This window comes from Gobio gobio (genome assembly GCF_949357685.1).
Source record: "Gobio gobio genome assembly, chromosome: 8".
Taxonomy (NCBI): domain Eukaryota; kingdom Metazoa; phylum Chordata; class Actinopteri; order Cypriniformes; family Gobionidae; genus Gobio; species Gobio gobio.
The window spans coordinates 11,145,600-11,166,902 of NC_137114.1; the positions used below are offsets into that span (position 1 = coordinate 11,145,600).

The 21,303-nt window shown below is 38.9% G+C and overlaps 2 protein-coding genes across 3 annotated transcripts in view; both read left to right on the top strand.

Annotated features, from left to right (window-relative positions):
- The window catches only part of dock10 (dedicator of cytokinesis 10), a 162,029-nt gene that overhangs the window by 115,474 nt on the left and 25,252 nt on the right, over positions 1-21,303 (top strand). For both annotated transcript variants that reach the window (XM_079823032.1, XM_079823033.1), the window contains exons 28-39: positions 1,843-1,989; positions 2,132-2,215; positions 2,583-2,679; positions 2,807-2,839; positions 4,446-4,624; positions 4,741-4,857; positions 7,264-7,381; positions 7,712-7,821; positions 15,206-15,320; positions 15,431-15,497; positions 15,620-15,667; positions 19,453-19,554. In XM_079823032.1, the coding sequence (XP_079679158.1) occupies positions 1,843-1,989; positions 2,132-2,215; positions 2,583-2,679; positions 2,807-2,839; positions 4,446-4,624; positions 4,741-4,857; positions 7,264-7,381; positions 7,712-7,821; positions 15,206-15,320; positions 15,431-15,497; positions 15,620-15,667; positions 19,453-19,554 (1,217 nt within the window). The remainder of the gene's footprint in view (positions 1-1,842; positions 1,990-2,131; positions 2,216-2,582; positions 2,680-2,806; positions 2,840-4,445; positions 4,625-4,740; positions 4,858-7,263; positions 7,382-7,711; positions 7,822-15,205; positions 15,321-15,430; positions 15,498-15,619; positions 15,668-19,452; positions 19,555-21,303) is intronic.
- On the top strand, positions 11,226-11,855 carry LOC307130154 (claudin-4-like; the record flags this gene model as incomplete). The annotated part of the gene is made up of 1 exon (XM_079823065.1): positions 11,226-11,855. One exon carries the CDS (start codon positions 11,226-11,228, stop codon positions 11,853-11,855), a length of 630 nt encoding a protein of 209 aa, XP_079679191.1.

Consider the following 21,303-nt stretch of genomic DNA (forward strand, 5'->3'; position numbering starts at 1 on the left):
ACACACACACACACACACACACACACACACACACACACACACACACACACACACACACACACACACACACACACACACACACACACACACACATCTGGTTCACTATCTTTGTGGGGACTCTCCATAGACTTAATGGTTTTTATACTGTACAAATTGTATATTATGTCCCCTTACACTAACCCTACCTCTAAACCTACCCATCACACTCACACACACTAAACCTACCTCTAAACCTACCCATCACACTCACACACACTAACCCTACCTCTAAACCTACCCATCACACTCACACACACACACACACACACACACACACTAACCCTACCCCTAAACCTACCCATCACACACACACACACACACACACACACACACACACACACTAACCCTACCCCTAAACCTACCCATCACACACACACACACACACACTAACCCTACCCCTAAACTTACCCATCACACACACACACACTAACCCTACCCCTAAACCTACCCATCACACACACACACACACACACACACACACACACACACACACACACACACTAACCCTACCCCTAAACTTACCCATCACACACACACACACACACTAACCCTACCCCTAAACCTACCCATCACACTCACACACACTAACCCCACTTCTAAACCTACCCATCACACTCACACACACTAACCCTACCTCTAAACCTACCCATCACACTCACACACACACACACACTAACCCTACCCCTAAACTTACCCATCACACACACACACACACACACACTAACCCTACCCCTAAACCTACCCATCACACACACACACACACACACACACACACTAACCCTACCCCTAAACCTACCCATCACACAAAACTACAGGCATTTTTACATTTAAAAAAAAAAACTCATTCTGTATGATTTATAAGCTTGTTTCCTCATGGGGACCTCAATTTATGTCCCCACAGTGACACAAGTCTCCATGAGTCTGTGTGCATTCAGGGTGAAGTCCCCACCTGGATAGAAAAACTTGTACACACACTCTCAGACTCTCTCTCTCTCACACACACACACACACTCCCACACACAGTCTCTCATACACATACACACACACACACACTCTCTCTCTCTCTCTCTCTCTCTCTCTCTCTCTCTCTCACTCACACACACTCACACAAATGCACACTCTCTGACACACACACACACACACACACACACTCACAAGCAACATGTACAGTCTCTATCACCTCATGTTTTCTTAATATTACAGTTAAATGCTATTGTCACATTTCAGCGGCACATTATTTAATTTTTTTATTTAACATTTTTACCATAATTTTTATTTATTATTATGTATATATAATAAATAATCACTATCTCTGTAGTGTAATATTGTTGCATGAAATATAGCAGTAGTAATTCTACTTTGAAAGGCAATTCTCTTGCAGTATCAAGGAAAACTCTACTCTAATCCACAAATACAAAACATTTACATAAAATAAAATGCAAAATTACACGCAAATACACAATTTGTAGTATTGTCTTGCCTTCCAGAGCTTTAGTTAAGCATTTACAACTAAAACAGTATTTACTATAAATGTTTTGGAAGCTCAGTACCGACCTAAACTTGGGAATCGCAGTAAATACTCGGACCTCACTTTCCGAAGAACGTATTTCTGATGTAAAGCAGACAGACCTATGTTTGATCTACGTTCACAATTGTATGATCTGCTCCATAACACCAGCAAATCATAGTAAATGCTAAAACGATTTTACTTCTACCTTTTAGTATTGAAAAATATGCTTCTGTGTCTTACACTCAGTCAAACTTGTGATTAATAAGAAATGTGTAACAAATGTGTTTGCTCAGCTTCCTCGACCGCAACGATTTCCTGGACCTTTCCAAAGCCGATTGGAGACCCTGATCATGACAATGTCCGATCACATCTTCTGGAAGAATAAGGAGTTTGCAGAGGAGACACGCAGCGCTAATATGGCCATAGCGGCCTTCGTGAAGGTCAGGAACAGCAGCACACTACAACTGAGATCAGTGCATTTTTAAATGTTGTGATTCGCACAGCTTATTGGCCTACCTTTTCATAACAGCTTGTTATAAACTTGTAATTAGTTTGCTGTAAATGTGTTTTTCCCATCCTCAGCGGTGCTTCACATTCATGGACAGAGGTTTCACCTTTAAACTGATCAGCAACTACATAAACATGATCACAGCCAGTGACAATAAGGTACGCGGCATTTTACACATTCTCACCGCAGTAGCACGGCAGTTGACTTCCATTCAAATGCATGTAAACGCAAACTCTTGGGAAGACGTTTTGCATCTAGCTGCGAACGAAAGTTTGTTGGACAATGACCTGCACATTTGTATGACAAGAGGATGTGTGAGCGATGGAGATTCTTAATCCTGACCTCTTGGTCTGGTGTGAACACAAGGACACGACATTTGTTCTGTAATGATATCTGTGTATCATTTATGTGTGTTTTTTTCTGGCTGTTGAATTCATTGACTGTCTCTGTTCATGAAGCTCTATGTTTTGCCAAGATTATCACTTTATCATCCGATGTTTTTGGATGCAAATGTTATTTTCGCAGACGCTGTTTGAGCTGAAGTTTGAGTTCATAAGGGAAGTGTGTAATTATGAGCACTATGTCCCTCTGAGTCTTCCCATCCCGTCTGCACGAATCACAGGTCAGAGAGCGCCGCGATCTCCGCCTCTTTGTGTCTCATTCACATAACTTCATGCTTATCTTAGTTCTAATTAACATACTGTAGACCCCACCTAACATTCTCTCTGTCTCGTTTCTCTCTCTGTCAGACAAGGAATCACCGGACACCCAAAGTGCTCAGGGTAACTATTACACGTGTTTTATTGAACTTGATATAGTTAAATATCAAATAAATTAAATCACTGCTAAAAGCCTATAATAAAATAGTTAAACCAGTCTGATATTGTTAAGAAAATCCAACCCATTCTCACTCCAAAGGCGTCAAAAACTGAAGCATGGTCAAGCACCTTGCATGTCACTATTAAGATGCTAAAGGCACTTGTTGACGGCTATAAAGCGACTAACTAGGAACGCCATTGCATTTAATGAGAAACCTTTGGTGTCAATACACAGATGTGAAGGGACATGACCTTATATATTGGCAAAATGAAAATTCATTTATTATTTACTCGCCCTTATGTCGTTCCAAACCCCTAAGACTTTTGTTCATCTTTGGAACACAAATGAAGATCTTTTTGATGAAATCTGAGAGATTTCTGTCCCTCCATTGACAGCTACGCAACTACCACTTTGATGCTTCAAAAAGTTCATAAAAAGATATGAATTGAGTGGTTTAGTCCAAATTTTCTGGAGAAACACGGTCATTTTATATGATGTACAGATTGAATCGAGGCTTTTTTCACATATAAACCAATGAGATTCATTCTCATGTGTTTGAGCTTCAGCAAGAACCAATGAGGTTCATTCTCGTGTTACGTCTAGCCATCACAATTTGGCCTTTGTCAAACTCGCTCAAATCCTTACACTTGCCCGTTTTTCCTGCTTCTAACACATCAACATTGAGTACAAAATGTTCACTTGCTGCCTAATATATTATATTAATAATAATATAGTTATGCCTGATCGATGCATACACACATTCACGGAATGAGTTACAGCAGATTTCTGGTTCCCAGCATGCTTTGCTTCTGACTGTTAAAGTAGAGTTAAATGTTAAAGTGTTATTTCATGTGTTTCGTAATATAGGGGCAGATCTGTTAGTGTTTTAAGTTGAATTATTTTGTAATTTAAAAGGGTTTCTGGTATGTCTGAGTTTTTGGTGTTTCCATTGTGCTGAAGAGTAGAGCTTGTGGTTGGGCTGATGATTGGCCAAACACCATTAAGACTATGTTTCTATATTTAAAAAGTAACGGCTGTGCTCTCTTCAGCACAGTCTCTTTGCTAAAGTACACTTTAGTACATGCAGGTGTGCTTGTGCTATTGTTAACTAGCTGGAAAATATGAAACATTTATAATGTAAGTAAATATAAGAAATATATTGCATTATGTATTTCTCTATATATGTGTGTTTATACTGCACGAGTAAACATATCTGCAATATATTATACACATGCAGTTTCATATCTGATTACACACACACACACACACATATATATATATTATGAAGTGTATTACTGAATACAAAATGATATGCATTATGATATATTACTAAATATATGGTCACATATTTTCAATATAAGAAAAGTGGCAATTCCTTATGTATTATTCAATATATTGTAATATGTTAACACAATATATTATTTGGCATATTTTTCAAATGTAACGTTATATAATTTAATACATTGATCCTTCATTCATAGGGAAATATATTTTCTTCTGTAAGGGATCCCTTTAAGAAGGGGACATCCTTAACAGTTTTGTGTTTTCTCTCTCTGTCTTTCCTCTCAGTGGGCTTTCCAGAGTATAGTTTGACAGAAGAGTTCTGCAGGAAACATTTCCTCACAGGATTGTTATTGCGAGAGCTGGGACTCGCTTTGCAAGACGAGCAAGACCTGAGACACCTCGCCCTGGCCTGCCTGAAGAACCTCATGGCTAAACATTCACTGGACTCCCGTTATTCCATAAAGGTGAATTTTGACAATGTTAGCACTTAAAATATATAGATATTATATAGTTGTGACCAATTTCTGTGAACTGTGTTTTGAACTGTATTGTGTGTGTGTGTGTGTGTGTGTGTGTGTAGGAGAAACAGGCACGGATAGCGTCTCTGTACCTGCCTCTTTATGGACTGATCCTTGACAACATGCCTCGCTTTTTCCTCAGAGATCTGTTTCCAATCTGCCTGACGGCTAGTGACCAGGTACACACACTGAGGATATTCATCAACTGAAATAAAACATAATATAGAAGCTTTGCTCTTTTTTTAATCAATAACTGATACCAGTTGAACATGATCTGAAGTTTAAACAGGGGTGTAAAGTGCTTGAGTGACTATACAATACTAGAGTATTATTTATTATTTATAATATTAGTCATATTAATAATCGATTTCACACCAAATACAAATGCAAAAAAAGGCCAGACTGGGGCAAAATTTCCCATAGCAGTATGGGACTTGTTAAGAAGTGGATTGCAAAGGATTGCGACAAAGCACTTGTATTATGTTTGATAGCACAGCTGCTCCCTCCTAATCCTTTTCTTTTGCCTCTTTTCCTATTAAGTCGTAAAAATGGCTCCATTCGATCATGTGCATAGAAATACGGACAGGTGGCTTAGTGTGGTGGGGTAGTTTTGCATTTAAGACCCAGCAGTTTGAAACAGCAATGCGTCTTGGCTGACCACTTGTGACCGGTCACCTAAAACACATCTAATACCAGGAGGAAACAGGGCCCGTGTGACAGTTTGTTGGCGGCCAGATCTGCTTCTGGTGTGAATAATGCTGCCTTCACGTGCTATCGGACATTTCCTAATTCCCACTTTAGAAGTCGTGATTACGAGCTTGTTGCATTCAAGTGCTTTGTTGTCGGAGTGAACAGGAATCATGGTGGACACCAGGTTATTCTTGCCTATTTATTGGGAAAATCTTATTAAAACCAACATCATTTGTAGTGTCCCATGCACCGACAACCATATAAACATTCCAGATAGTCCGCTTTCTGCTGGTTCTGTAATTTCAGTCAAATGCAGGCTATTTTCGCTGTGTACCAAACATAGAATACGCTTCATATGATTACTCTTACATGTAAATATGCACTACATTAATGTCAAGACAAGACGACCTAGCTGTTTTGGAAAAAAAAACAATAAAATCACACCTGCCACAGCAGTCTAGTTCTCCCGGCCACCACGTTAAAGTTTATGACACACCCATCTCGGGAATTGGGGTATCAAAATTATTTCCTAACTTCCCAGTGGTAAACACGACATCAGAGGGCGTTCATGTGCATTTTTACCTAGGAAACTCGTATTTACGATAATGAAGGCAGCATTAATCCTTAGGAGTCCGTTGTTTCTATCGACTGTGCTAACCATTGGCACTGAGTTTTTGTATTTGGTGTAAAAAAGGGTCTAAATGATTGTGCGCTACATGCACTTCAGATGACTTGATTTGTAAAACTCACATTTGTAGTCTTGATTATTTTCACTATTCATAGTTTTCAGTCATGTGACTGTTGCAGAGCCTTGGAGGGCAAAACCGCCATAGAACTCCATAGATCTGCAGCACAAGCCTTTCCATTTTAAAACAAAAATCTGTGAACAAGATGCACGTTTTGGGCACTTGTGATCCATATACAGCACCTGCTGCAGTATGTCAATCACTAAAAACAGCGGGAAGTTTTTAAAACGCTTAACGTGAAAAACACTATAGGGTGAGTTGCACCAATAAGGATTCAATTAAGCAAAGTTTAACGCTAATCTAGGATTTGTTGATATGGGTTTATTTTAAATCGAGTTGTTGCACTACTTAATTTTAAACACAGATTAATTACACAGTAAACCCATTAATTATAGAGCTGATCATGCAGCAGACGGAGGGGGAACTGACGACTAAATAATCTGCATTAGTGCAACCCACACTTAAACTGCCGTATTATTGTACTAAAACAGTGATATTAAAAGATCACTTTCAGGTTACACCTTTTTGACTATATACAGGTGAGTAGATGAGCCTAGAATATGAACGCAACGTGTTTTCTGTATAATGGTTTTCGATGGGAAAATGCGCTTACAGAGAAACCTTGTGTTGCATTAATATTCTGTGTTCATCTGCTTTCCTGTATAAGGTATGCATCATCAATAAGGTGTATATTGAATTTGGTATTTTAATATCACTGTCTTACTGCATTAACACTGACTACAAACCTGTTAAAAATGACTGACGAGTTGTTTTGCCCTTCAGATGTGACGTCACGTGAAAACTATGAATTGTCAGCCAGCTTTCAATAAATGTAATAATGAAACAGGTTGCTTTATAAACTTTGTTCAGAAATAATCTCCTTTGTCTCTTGATTTCATCAGTTTATTCCTAAAACTAAGAAAAATGTTGCATTCCATTTTTTGTGGATCTTTCACATTTAAGTCAATTATGGGCAAATTATTGAGTAAAATTTTAACACGGTCACATACAAATCTATAACCAAAATCCAAAATGTACCTGTCCTTTCACACCCCAGAGTTTAAACAAACCCTTCTCCAGTAATCAGAATGAAATTCCACACAGTAATGTCCCTGCTGTGATTGTTTAGTAATACGATTTCTTCCACAGGGTTCCAGAGATGATCTCAATGTCAGTGTAGGTTTAGCAGGTCAGGTGACCCATGTCTTACGCCACGGGAACTCAATGGATGCGTCCTTCTCCAAGGAAGTACTCAACTCCATTACAGGTATAGTGATGCTGTTAGACTGTGTTATAGAGCACTTCACCCAAAAATTATGCCAAACTCTGTGTTCGCTCTCACACGTGTGACAACACGGCACATCAGTTTGAATATGCAGGCAAGAGATGATGATTTAAAGGCTGCAGAGAAGGGACCATTTTCAGGATTTTGGTCTATTCCTCACACAGAGCTATCATATGCTTTCAGAATATTTGGACGATATCATAAGGACTACTTTTATTGGTCCTTTTTGGAGCTTGACAAAATGCACATCCTTTTTCAACAAAAAAAACGAAAACAAACTTCCTCTCACATATACACATTTTGCTTCCGCAGCCTTTTCTTCGCTGGCCGTATCAACAGCTAATAATGCGGACTCCAGAGGTTCTCTCATCAGCATTGAGTCGAACCCCAGCAACAGTGAGAAGATGGATGGATGTGAAAAGGTGAGTAAGCCGCGACTCATGTGCATGACTTTACATTTTGAACAGGGAATACATCTTGCAGAGTCTGAGTTTACATGGACCCTAATAATAATCCGATTGTAATCAGACTAGTAGCACAGTCGGAATAAAAAATGAATCTGGAATGAACTGGCCAGATCTGATTAAAATTTCATCCGGATTGTAAAGTTTATTCCTTTTGTAATCTGATTGAGAGAACGGGAGAGTACTGCACATGTGCAATGACATGGAAATAGCATAATGACGTATGACACATGGAACGAGCTGTCGTGTGTCCTGTCATTCTGAAATGATTTTTCCACTCATCGTCTGTGAAGTGGAGCAGGACAACACCCAGCCAGTCCTTGTTTCGGACACTCATTCACAGATGATGTAAACATAGTCTTATATTAGGCTGAACCCTCAGATGTGCACCATCTGCACCCTTTATTATTGGTCAGAAACCCCTAAACACTCTATATTGGCATCTTAGGGAGTAAAATAACAGCGGGTGGACTTAGTGACAAGTAGTTGTAAAGGTACAAGTTTTGCACATTTTATTCGAGTCCACCCGTAGAGTTCTTAATGATTGTTTCGGGAATAAAATGTTATGGGCAATGCCATTTTAGCGTGAATGCAGTAAACAATTGAATTTAATTTACATATAGTCTTATAAAAAGTTTTTTATTCACATTTATGAATGGAATAATTTCAAGTGAAGAAAAATAGGATCTGGTCTTAGAGGAGCAAAGACCTGGTTTATCTTCTGACAAACAAAGTATAGTAAAGGGTTGGTTATAATGCAAGTATCTTTTAATTGTGCACCAGGTGCTCCAAACATGAACCAGAGCAGGCACACACACATTTTATTGCATTTTTTCCCAATGAATGGGCCCTTTTCACAGACTGTGATGACGTGCTTTCACAGTTATTAACATCGTAAATCCAGCAAGGTTTTTTTTAATATATTTTCATTTTAACTTTAATATACATTGAAAACACTATACGTTATGTTTTATAACCTTGGCAGTCAATGACAGAAAGCTGGTTAACGCTGCTGCATGAGTGTTTCTAATACAACACCTGAGGGAGTGATGGCAATAATGTCTTTCTCTCTTCTGACCAATGTAATCAATCTCTTTTGGAAAGTCATAGAAAAACTGTTATCATAGATTTCGTCTTTTGCTATTAGGCAGCGCTTAATATAGTTTGTGAATGTAAACATTCTGTAAAGTTGTAAAGTCGAAAGTGTCTCCCAAAAGAACGAATCGACTCTGAACCGCCTAAACAGGGCCGGCCCTGACCAATTTGCTGACCTAGGCAAGATTTTACTTGGTGCCCCTTGTATCAAGGTTTAGCACTACATGTTATCAGTCTAAGTTGTGGAAACACTGCTACTGTTTTATTTTTGTAATGCATTGATGTTTTTTTAATTTTTTTATAGTTGTTTTATATGATGTCCAGTCCTTTCTACCCCGTCATTATGTTCATGATATTATTATTATTTATTTTTTTAAGGCTGATGATAGTTAAACTATACAAAAATAGCACCTACAGCCTAAACACAAATAGCAAGAGTGCATCTGCCATTCATGCACAAACTATTCATTGAGAACTAGCAAAAAAAAAAAAGTTTCTTCCACTAAACTATGCACATTCATGTTTTCACCGTGAATTAAACTGAGAAATGTAGATATTTAATGTGAAATTTACATAAAATTATGCTAAATAAACCTGTATATAAATATCATTACTAATTTCTGCAAATACATTTTAAAATTGCCATATGTCCCCTTAAAACTGCACAACTGTAGAATAAAAACATTAGGCTATTAAAAAAGTGATATTACATGCGTTTTAAAAAACAGATATGATTTTTTTTTGACAAAATCACACTGTCTGTGGCCTCTGGAGAACCCAGAACGGCTGCTTGCATATAGTTTAAGGAATTAATCAGAGAACATTAGTATTTTACTTCTATGCAGGTAAATAAACTGTTCATCCATTAGCCTTCGTCACTTTACCTCTGTCTTTACACTGCAAAAAATGCTCTTCTTATTTAGTATTTTTCTTCTTGTTTCCAGTCCAAACATCTAAAAATTCTTAAATCAAGATGCATTTACTAGATAAGTCAAATGACATAAGATATATTTTCCTTGTTTTCTGGGGGGAAAAAATCTAAATGAAGTGAGTTTTTGCTTAAAACAAGCTAAATTATCTGCCAAATGGGGTGAGAAAAATTATCTTATTTCTGTTTGGGACAGAAACACGATTTCAATCAGAAACTAGATTATTTTTCTCACCCCATTGGCTTGTTTTAAGCATAAACTCACTTAAGAAAAAATATAATTTTACTTATCTAGCAAATGCATCTTGATGTAAGAATTTTTAAATATTTAGACTAGAAAGACAAAAATACTAAATAAGAAGAGCAGTGTATCCCTTATCTTCCCTGCATCAGAGTCTACACCAGGGGTCTCCAAACTCGGTCCTGGAGGGCCGCTGTCCCGCAGAGTTTAGCTCCAACTGCAAATAAACACACCTGAACCAGCTAATCAAGGTCTTACACGTCCTAGTAAGACACTGATTAGCTGGTTCAGGTGTGTTTAATTGGGGTTGGAGCTAAACTCTGCAGGACAGCGGCCCTCCAGGACCGAGTTTGGAGACCCCTGGTCTACACCTTGAGCGAGCGACCAAGCACCCTAAAAAATGAAAGTAATCCTGTCTACATTAGATGCGGCGAGAGGCGACGCGACACAACAAATCTCCCCAACGTTAAACTGATCGCGCGTTATATTTCTGACGCCCGTCAAGTAGCTCGGCGGGGGAGATTGATGAGGTGGACCGGGAAGAGGCGGGGGACTTGGTTAAGTTTTTTGCGCTTTATTTGGTAATATTACAAATTAATATGAATAAAATAGTATCAGTAATACATTTTGGCGCCCCTATAGATGAGTGGCGCCCCTAGCATTTGCCTATTCCGCCTATGCCACGGGCCGGCCCTGTCGGGAGTTAACGCAGTTTGAGCCAGCGGCTCGCATTGATAAGGCTCTGGGTCTGTGTATCCACTTCAGGTGAAGGTAGGAGAAATGACCGCTCTGTTGCAAAGCTGGCGTCACTCCAGTCATTCTCCATCTTTGCGACTCGCGAGTCAGACAGCTGTCAATCAATCCGTCCATGCGGGTCTCAGGTGCACACCCTCCGCTCAGCCCCGCCCTCGGTTCGTCCCCTCTGTCTCCGCTGCGATTTTTCCAGCATTTTTCAAAATTTGCCAGTGGGTGGAGTTAAGCTCTGAGCAGGGGTTTAGTTACCCTTTAAAACTCTGAAGGTTAGGGCTAGAAGCCATTTCTACGATAAGGAGAGGAGTGAACTCTTTCAACCCAACGAAGCCAAGCAAACGAGAAGAAATGGTGTCTATGTGTCGACAGACCCTGGGCATGTCCCTGGGCATTATTGGGTTCATCGGAGCTATTGTGATTTGTGCTCTTCCTATGTGGAAAGTGACAGCATTCATTGGAGCCAATATTGTGACGGCGCAGATCTTCTGGGAGGGCTTGTGGATGAACTGTATGATACAAAGCACAGGACAAATGCAGTGCAAAATCTACGACTCTCTCTTGGCCTTACCTCAGGACTTGCAGGCTGCTCGGGCTCTTGTGGTCATCGCCATTGTTGTGAGCATCTTTGGGATCATCCTTGGGATTGCCGGTGGAAAATGTACCAGCTTTGTCGAGGGTGAAAGCACAAAGGTCAAGGTGGCTATCGCTAGTGGTGTAATCTTCATCATTGCTGGAGTGCTGGTTCTGGTCCCCGTCTGTTGGTCAGCTAACACCATCATCAGGGATTTCTACAATCCCTTGCTCACAGATGCCCAAAGAAGGGAGATTGGGGCTTCTCTCTATATTGGATGGGGTGCAGCTGCACTGCTGATCCTGGGAGGAGGTATAATGTGTAGCTCCTGCCCACCTAAGGAAGACAACTATGGCGTCAAGTACTCTCAGCCACGGTCCGTTGCCACCAGCAAAGCCTACGTCTGAAAGAGATCAAGCACACAAAGACTTTTTACTTGCAAAGACTCTTTTTTTTCTGTAAAACCTCTTTATTCCCACCTGTGGACTTTTTCCCCCGAGGAGAAACAGTAGAAGGACAATGTCTGATATGACATATAGTTTATTTACTGAGTTTTTATTGCTGTGATTATATACTGATCACTGAAAGAGAAAAATGTGCAAATTTTCCTATATCAGCCATTTTGGAAGTCGCCCATTTAGAATTTTGTTGTAAAATTCTGTATTTTATGAACACATTAGCATATCATTACGAAACTTGGTATCGGTCATCAGCGCCATGCCCTGAAAGAGCCTGAGAAGTTTTGGGTCAGTTAAAATATATATCTACATGCTTATAACTTTGGATGTGGTTGACTTTTTATTTTACTGCAGTCATCTCGGTAGATTCCTGAATCCTTGCCGAATTCAACGATACCAAACATGCTATGTTTCGCTTTATGGTTTGTCCAACGTTGTGATTTAGCGTTAAATTTTTTTTCTTTTCAAAAATCAAATATTATTCCAATCGATTAATTGCACCACTTGGTGGTGCTATAATTGAATAAAACACTGAAATCAGCACTTACTACAGTACAGTATTTTGTTGTAAAATGCTATATTTTACGAATGCCTTAGCATACCATTACGAAACTCTGTATGTGTAATCAGGACCATGCCCTGAAGTTTTGGAACAGGTCAAATTTTATGATGAAATTTCAAAAAAATATGTTTGATTAAGTTTGCTTATTTTAATGAAACTTGGCCTTGAGTAATACCGAGAACAATGGTACAAATTATGCCATATTTGGTCGAATTTTCTTTCCGCCATTTTGGATTTCTTTGAAAACCTACTTTTTCGTTGGTCTGAATTTCACCAAAATTGGCCCAGATCATCTTCAGACCATGCCAATTTAAAGTAATTCAAAAGTTTTTCAACGGGGCAAGCCATTTTAAAATAACACATCAATGAAATTGTAGGCATGCTAACCAAGCTGATACTGAGGCTGTATGTCTGTAACACTTTAGCATATTGCCACCAAACTGTGTGTGTCATTTTCACCTCACACTGACCACACTAAAATAATTTGATAAAAGTGCCACCAATTGGTCAAAAGGGAAAAAGCAAGCTAATCATATTACAAGTGATATTACATATGTACATATTTGTGATATTTCTGCCATTTTGACAAAATAATTTACAATGTCTGTAATTACTCATTGTTGCATTTTTTCTGAAGCAGCGTTGCAGACGATGTTGGACATGGGAATATCCCAAATTAAATGTCCCACTTCAGACCTCAGTAAGTTTCAGGCAATCAGAGGTCACATTCACGTTGACCACATGATTTTGCCACCACACAATGAGAGAATATCACGTTTTTTTGCAACATAAAAAACAACATAAAATCACTTTGAAAGCAGTAGACGAAAAACAAAAACGAAGGCATATTACCGGAGCCGGCACAAGCTCAACTGCCGCTCTCTAGGCAAAACACTGTCGCGCCGCCCCCACTTCACACTCACAATTAAACATGATCTTTGAGATGCATGTGAAAGACTGGAGATTTTGTTAATTGGTAAAATTGAAGCAGTAAAATAAAAGCACACAGAAGCATGTTTTCAGATTTTTTTTCATTCTATAATATAAAAAAACACATCAGCACCACTAGTGCAAATGCAAATTCTATATTATATAATAAGGGGCCGGCCCTGCGCCTAAATGAATCATTTGTATTGCGAATCTCACTTCATTACGCTTCTACATCATTAGAAAATGTTGTACAACTTGACCCTCCCTTCAATGCGGGATTTAACTGATGCCTGCTTCTCAAATTTCGGTATTCAGCGCGGGATTCGCAAAACGCTTGCTCTTGAACGATGGGTCAGTACTTAGTTTATTTGGACCAACTACTCCTCAGAATCACAAACTGTAAGTTATTAATTATCGATGTATATATTTTCTACCAGGTGTTCAAAATACGTAGATTTTGTGTTTTATATTGTGTACGTTTACGGCTAACTCACATTATTACTGTCTTACTGAAATACTTCTGCTCATCAGCCTAAAACTGTGTCTATTAATGCATATTGTCTGTCATTCTTACTACTTTGATTAAAGACAAAAGAAAGAGCAAGATTTGTTTTAGAAATTTTAATGTTACATCAGTCATTCACTTTAGTGCTGGGCTAACATTTGCACCGTTATTGACACAGTTCCGGCATGTGCACCGCAATAAATTAGAAATGCAACAGCCTCTAAACGCCACCTCCATCAAAAATGTAATAATCATATTGAGCGAATGCTCTCCACACATAGTATACGTTCATCAAATGCTTTCGCTTTAATCCATTAAATCCCAGCGTCATTCATAAATGCCGGTTCGTTGGCAGAAACCGCATTTTCTTCATTGTTACATTTTGAATTCTGCTTCCATCTTTTGCAATGTTTCCAGTTGAATCTAGAGTGATTTTGCAACTGTTTACTATGTCTTGTCCAAAGAGGTGGAAAAAGCACACATGGACTTGTTAGTCCAAAATAGAGACACACACTTGGTCCAAAATAAAAAGACAGTTAAATACCAATTAATTGACTAAAGTGACATTTTTTTTAAATAATCTTCTCATTGCCATTAAACTAAAGTGAAATTCCTGAACCTAAACATAGGAGCCTGATAATAAAATGCTCATTTAAAAGAAAACATGTCAGACGGACTCTTCAATACACATGGGATTGTTGATGGACACACTCTTGTTAATGCTGAAGGTGGGGAATTACAGCTGCAACATCTCATAATGTACCTCAGACTGAGTAGTGTATTACTGAGAAATGTCCTGCTCAAGTCTTCTACGCAATGGAGGTTCGGGTTGAATAACTAGTTCTTCAATGTTTCATCATCGGACTGGCGCTCAGATTGATATGGTAAAATCCACGTCATCGCTACTGTCTTTACAGTGTTACAATCGCTGAGGACTGAGGAAGCCTCCAGAGCTGAAGTTCAGTTATGGTAATGACGATTAGCTTCCAAAACACACAAACCAATCACAACCGACTGGGCCACCTGGCCAATCACAGAGGAGTAAGTTCACGGAAAGGAGGGATTTAGAGAGACTGATTCATAAGTCGAGTCGTTTCAGAATCCCAGAAAAATGGGGTGATGTTCAATGTATAATATGAGAAAATGAAAATGATGTTAAACTTGGAGACCTTTAAACTAAATTAGGAAACTTTAAAATAGCATAATGGGGCACTTTAAGGACCTATTAGCCTGCGCAGTTTCAAGACAGACCTTTGTATATGACTATTGTAACAATAGAATGATTGTGATTCCTGTATTCAGGTTGCCAGGCCCCAGTCTCTCATTGGATTTGGTTCACGCTTTGACAAACTGGATCAAGCGGAGACCAGAAGTCTGCTCATATGTTTCCTGCACATTATGAAGACCATTTCAGAGGGTGAGTCTTCTAAAACACCAAACCTTGGAAGATGATGTCTATTGCACCCTAGTAATGGCCTGTAACATATTTGATACTGTTCTGAGGATGATTTGCTCTCTGTGTTGCAGAGGTGATCGTTTCTTACTGGCATCGAGCCATTCACCAGGAGATCAATGATTTCTTCAATATCCTGGAGTAAGCGACTCTTTTCATAAAGACCAACAAAGAGATGAACTTCAAGAGAAGAATTAAAGCGAAATAAAAGGAACCAAGTAACTGTGTTTCCACTGTTTTACTCTCTTTTCTCTTTTAAACAGACTATGTCTCCAACACTTCCGGTTCCTTGGAAAGCGCCACATTGCCAGGTAAGATCTCTCCTCAATTAGAAGCAAGTCTACATGAATGTAGGAGTCATCTTTTCTTTTCTCTTCTTCCTGCCAATGATTGTATATGTGCACATACAAGAGAGAGACAGTTCAGAGCTTTATTCAAAAATATGACAGAGAATAAAATTATGTTTTATCATTGATTTGGTCAAATAGTACTATTGGTTCTGAAGTTCTGGATATTTTTGCCAGGCACTGCACATGTATTTTCACTGGGTTAACCGAATCAGTCCTTCTGCTTTGTCATTCCGCCTCTTCAACCTGAAAGCAGCAGTGAATTCACTTTGTGATGACTGTTTTTTCTTCTCATCCTTTCCTGTTCTTTGAGATATATTTTTGAAGATGGCACTCTCTTTAATGCTTCTAAGTTGTTTGCTACTATATATTTTATATTTTTAAGGGTTACTTCACCCAAAAATGAAAATTCTTGAAAATGAAAAGCATTTACTCACCCTAATGTCGTTCCAAACCTTTAATGCTGCGTTCACACTGAATGCGAATAGAGCGTCAAAGTCTATTGCGTCTAGATGGACGCATGAATATTTTGGATCCACCTGCACGTACACAGCGAATTGGACGCACAAATGAGGCGAAATCAAGTCTATTAGGGCTGCACAATATATTGAAATTATCGAAATATCGCAAATGTACATATCGTAATATGCATATCGCAACGGCGCGCAATATCTGAATGATTTGAATAGGCTACTTCAACATTGTGAAAAGTGTATGTTGAAACGCATATAGCAGAGAATAGACTGGGCACACGACTGTTACTTATGTGACTTGCTTGATGTTAAAAAGAGTTATTAAATGCAATAACTTACGGAAAACAACTCTTGCAGTCTCGCGCTGTCTGACACACACCGAAACGTACAAACAAGCCGCCTCTCTGAAAGCGTGTGATCCCTTCAGTTCTGTTTCGTGTCTTGTTACACACTCGAACTGTCAAATACACACAGTTATGTCAAAATGGCTGTCTTGATGAGTATTCATGTAAACACAGTTGGTTATGCTTTAAGTGAACGATATCAGATCAGAAGACTACTGTTTTTAGTTGTAATTTTTAATAAAGATAAATTAAAATAACAAAAATAATCGTCCACCCCTAGTTCAGGTGTCTTTGTGTACCTGGATGTTCGTGATGTTAAGTTTTAGGTTGATATTACTATATATTACCAAGTCATGCAAATAGCTTTTGGTATTTAAATATTGGCATTACATTTTTGTGTTTGTTTACATTGATGTTAAAATTATATTGTCAGATTTGTGACATTCATTTGTGCTAAAACACTGCTGGTCACTTCCAGAAGTTGTAGCGATGCTTTCTTTTTCCAAAAAGAATGTGAATATTTCTCAGTTTTTAAATACATTTTTTAATATAATTTAAACAGATTTTACACACTTAAAGCAATATCGTATCGCATATGGTATATCGCATTATTTATTGAGGATATCGCATATTCCATTTTTCTTCAATGCTGCACAGCCCTAACGTCTATCACGCCACAGGACCTCCAGACGCGTGTCAACGCGTCTTTACATTGACTTAACATGGAAATCTCTCGCTCCAGACGCTCTATTCACGTTCGGTGCGAACGCAGCGTAAGACCTTTGTTCGTCTTCAGAACACAAATGAAGATATTTTGGATGAGACCCGAGAGCTCTCTGACAGCGTAGACAGCAACACAACGACATCTTTCAAGGTCCAGAAAGGCAGTAAAAACTGTTTTGTTAAAATAGTCCATGTGGTTCAACCTTAATGTTATGAAGGGTCGAGAATACTTTTTGTGCGCAAAAACAAACGAAAAGAATGACTTTATTCAACAATCTCTACTCTTCCCTGTAACTCTCTTACGCTGTTCACTTTGTTTGGCTATTCACACAGTACAGCGCTTCCTGGTTTTACAACAAAACACTGGCTCACTATTGGCCGGGCACGATCACATGATCACATGCATGAGTTGTGGTGCTTATGTGAATCGCGTTGGAGACTGGCACGGAGGAGAAGAGATTGTTGAATAAAGCCGTTATTTTTGTTTGTTTCTTGTCGCTCCATAACAATAAGGTTTAAGGCTGAACCACTGGAGTCACGTGGTATATTTTAACAATGTTTTTCTGTCTTTCTGGGCATTTAAAGTGTTAATTAATTTGCTGTCTATGGAGGGGTCAGAGAGCTCTAGGATCTCATAAAAAATATCCTCATTTGTGTTCTGAAGATGAACGAAGGTCTTACGTGTTTGAAATTAAAAGTATATATTGTTAGTTGTGTTATGCGCATTGTATACTAATAGGTGTGTTGATTGTGCTGAAAGTTAGTATGAAATTAAAATTGTGACAGACTTTTTTCTGAAATAATATATATTATTTTAAAGTCACATGATCAACGTTTTCATCATCGATCATTCCTGTCACTTAATAAGGAAAATGTTTAATAGATTTCAGTTTAAATGCTTCAATTTGGCTTAATTTTGTTCGATTTATAACCCTCTGAATGAACTACGTAACACGATTTTGGTAACACTGTAGTTTAGGGTCGAATTCTCGCTATTAACTAGTTGCTTATTAGCATGTGTATTACTAGGATACATATAAAGCCTTATTCTAACTGTTATAAATTCCATATTCAGCATGATATACAATACGTGCACTTATGTGTACTTACCTTAGAAAGTACTGTTAATATAAGGTATAGCTACATGGGTTAAGGTTAGGTTTAGGGGTAAGTTCAGGATTAGTACCCAGCTATTGTAATAAGTACATGACCATATTCTACATCCCTTAATCCTACCCAATACCTAAACTTAACAACTACCAGTTACACTTTTTTAAGGTGTCATTGTTGCAGTGTATTTATATATTTAAGCACTGAGTAATATTAATTTAAACATGTGCTTACTATAGGGTTAGGATTAGGTTTGGTTTCGGGTTAGTTGCATGTAATTGTGAATAATTTACTGTTATTGCTATGGTAAGTACATGTAACATGTAACAAGGAAACTGTAAAATAAAGTGTTACCCAACTACCTTACTATTAATAAGCAGTAATTAGGATTTTACTGCGGCAAAAGTCATAGTTAGTTGGTTAATAGTGAGAATTGGTTCAAGTGTGACCATGATTTTTAACTAAATCAATTAGGTCTTCATCAAACAATAAGAGCACCATAAAATTACAAGTTACAACTGCTTGATGTAAGCACTTTTTGTGTGAATGCTGGACAGCTCTGGTATAAGGAATATAATCGCTCAGGTGTCTAAATGTCCACTCAATAATGAAAACTAAGGGGATCATTGCTTACTAGTACTATATAATGACAGCTGTAGTATATGAGTGAGTCTGCAGTGTCTGACCTTGTTGTTGATTCCCACTATTTCAATACATCTGTGTTTGTGTTGAATAGGCCTACTTACTGTTTCCATTGTTGTATCATATGTTTAACCTTACATGTCTCCCTCATCACGCTCTCCGTTTCCATGTTTTCCTCTGTCTGGCTTCCACACATACATTCACATTCTCACTGTAAGACACAGATAGTCATTCAGCAATCTGCCATCAAAGATAACAAAACTAGTATGAGACGTTTAACCTCTGCCATTTAACGTCACGATACAAGCTTCACTTTTCCTGCTCTTAAACACTCTCCTCTTGAAGCTTGGCTTTGATTTTCCTGTCTATAATGGCGTGGCCGTCCTGCTGTGAGCAAGGTCATTTTAGGATGAAGGTTGGCATTAACCCTGCTCTAATTGGCTGGTTGTGTGCGCAGGAAGCTAGCGGCCGCAGTTAAGCTGGCTCAGGCCACACAGAACAATGGCACCCTGAAGGGGTCTAACGTGTCCTACCAGTCTTCAGGGCTCCTACCCCAATGGTAAACACCTAACCGGTCTCCTTAGAGCTCACAACAATGACTTAACATGATGTGTGCAATGCATAGAATTAATAATTGCATTTCTTAGCTAAAGGATTTTAATTATAACATTCTAACACATACTGTAGCCACACATTCACAAAGCATTTGTCCCTGTGGGTCCCACTTTATACTAGGTGTCTTTAACTATCTAACACGTCAAAAAAACAATAGCATTTATTGTGTCCACATTGTTTTGAAAAACACGGCTATACTTTATTTTAAGGTGTCTGTGTCTACAGTGTAATTAAGTACTCAGTAATAATACTTTGGTTTGGGGTTATTCACATTTAATTATGCATCATTTATAGTATTTACAAAAGTAACTACATGTAACGTGTAACAAGGACACTGTAAAATAAAGTGTTACCAAAAACACTTGCTGCTACTGAGGTAGGATACGAGTAAGGTTAAAGAGACAATGATGTTTCAAAGCAGCTTTACAGAAAATCATAAAGTTGGTGTTTGTAATACTTAATATGCCTTATATTCATATTTAACAGATTAGAGCTGGGAGATAATATAGTTTATGTTGTGATGATAAGCATTCAAGCAGTTGATCCAACTTTATATAAATAGCTGGGCAATAATATAATACGTTTGTGAATAAAGTTGGATATACACCGATCAGGCATAACATTATGACAGATGAATAACACTGATTATCTCTTCATCACGGCACCTGTTAGTGGGTGGGATATATTAGGCAGAAAGTGAACATTTGGTCCTCAAAGTTGATGTGTTAGAAGCAGGAAAAATGTGTAAGGATTTGAGCGAGTTTGACAAGGACCAGATTGTGACGGCTAGACCACTGGGTCAGAGCATCTCCAAAACTGCAGCTCTTGTGGGCTGTTCGCGGTCTGCAGTGGTCAGTCTCTATCAAAAGTGCTCCAAGGAATGAACAGTGGAGAACCGGCGACAGGGTCATGGGCGGCCAAGGCTCATTGATGCACGTGAGGAGAGAAGGCTGGCCCGGGTGGTCCGATCAAACCCATAGACTGTAAAAAAATATGGACGTCCGTGACGTCACCCATAGGATTCTGATGAGACGCTCTGAAGCGCAAAGTATGGACGAGATGGCCGTCGCAATCTTGGGCAACGCGTCATCGCGCGTCACTGGTCACTCCCGGAAAATGGGCAAAAAGGCGGGACGTGGGCGGAGCTGAAGTGACGCGATGACTAACAGACAGCAGATAAATGGCAATCCACCTGTCACTCGAAGTGGCCACGCCCTTAATTATGCAGAACTTTAATGCTTTATATAATGTAAACGAATGAGTTCATCCCCTCACAGTTGTCATGAAGGGCAAAATTAGCCGTATAGACCAAAACCACAATTTGTACCAGGCTGTAAACATGCTTTATTCTGCTGTAAATTTGGGCATTTTAACATGGGGCTCAATGAGATTCTGCTCCTTCTGGAGCCTGTCCCTAGTGGCCAGTCGATGAATTGCAGTATATGTCACCACCGTATTGACTTCAAGAGAAACTGCGGGAGGAGCCGCTTGATCTAACAGATGAGCTTTTGTTGCTCAAATTGCTCAAGAAGTTAATGCTGGTTCTGATAGAAAGGTGTCAGAATACACAGAGCATCTCAGTTTGTTGTGTATGGGGCGGCACAGCCGCAGACCAGTCAGGGTGCCCATGCTGACCCCTATCCACTGCCCAAAGCATCAACAGTGCTGGAACCACAGAGCAATGGAAGAAGGA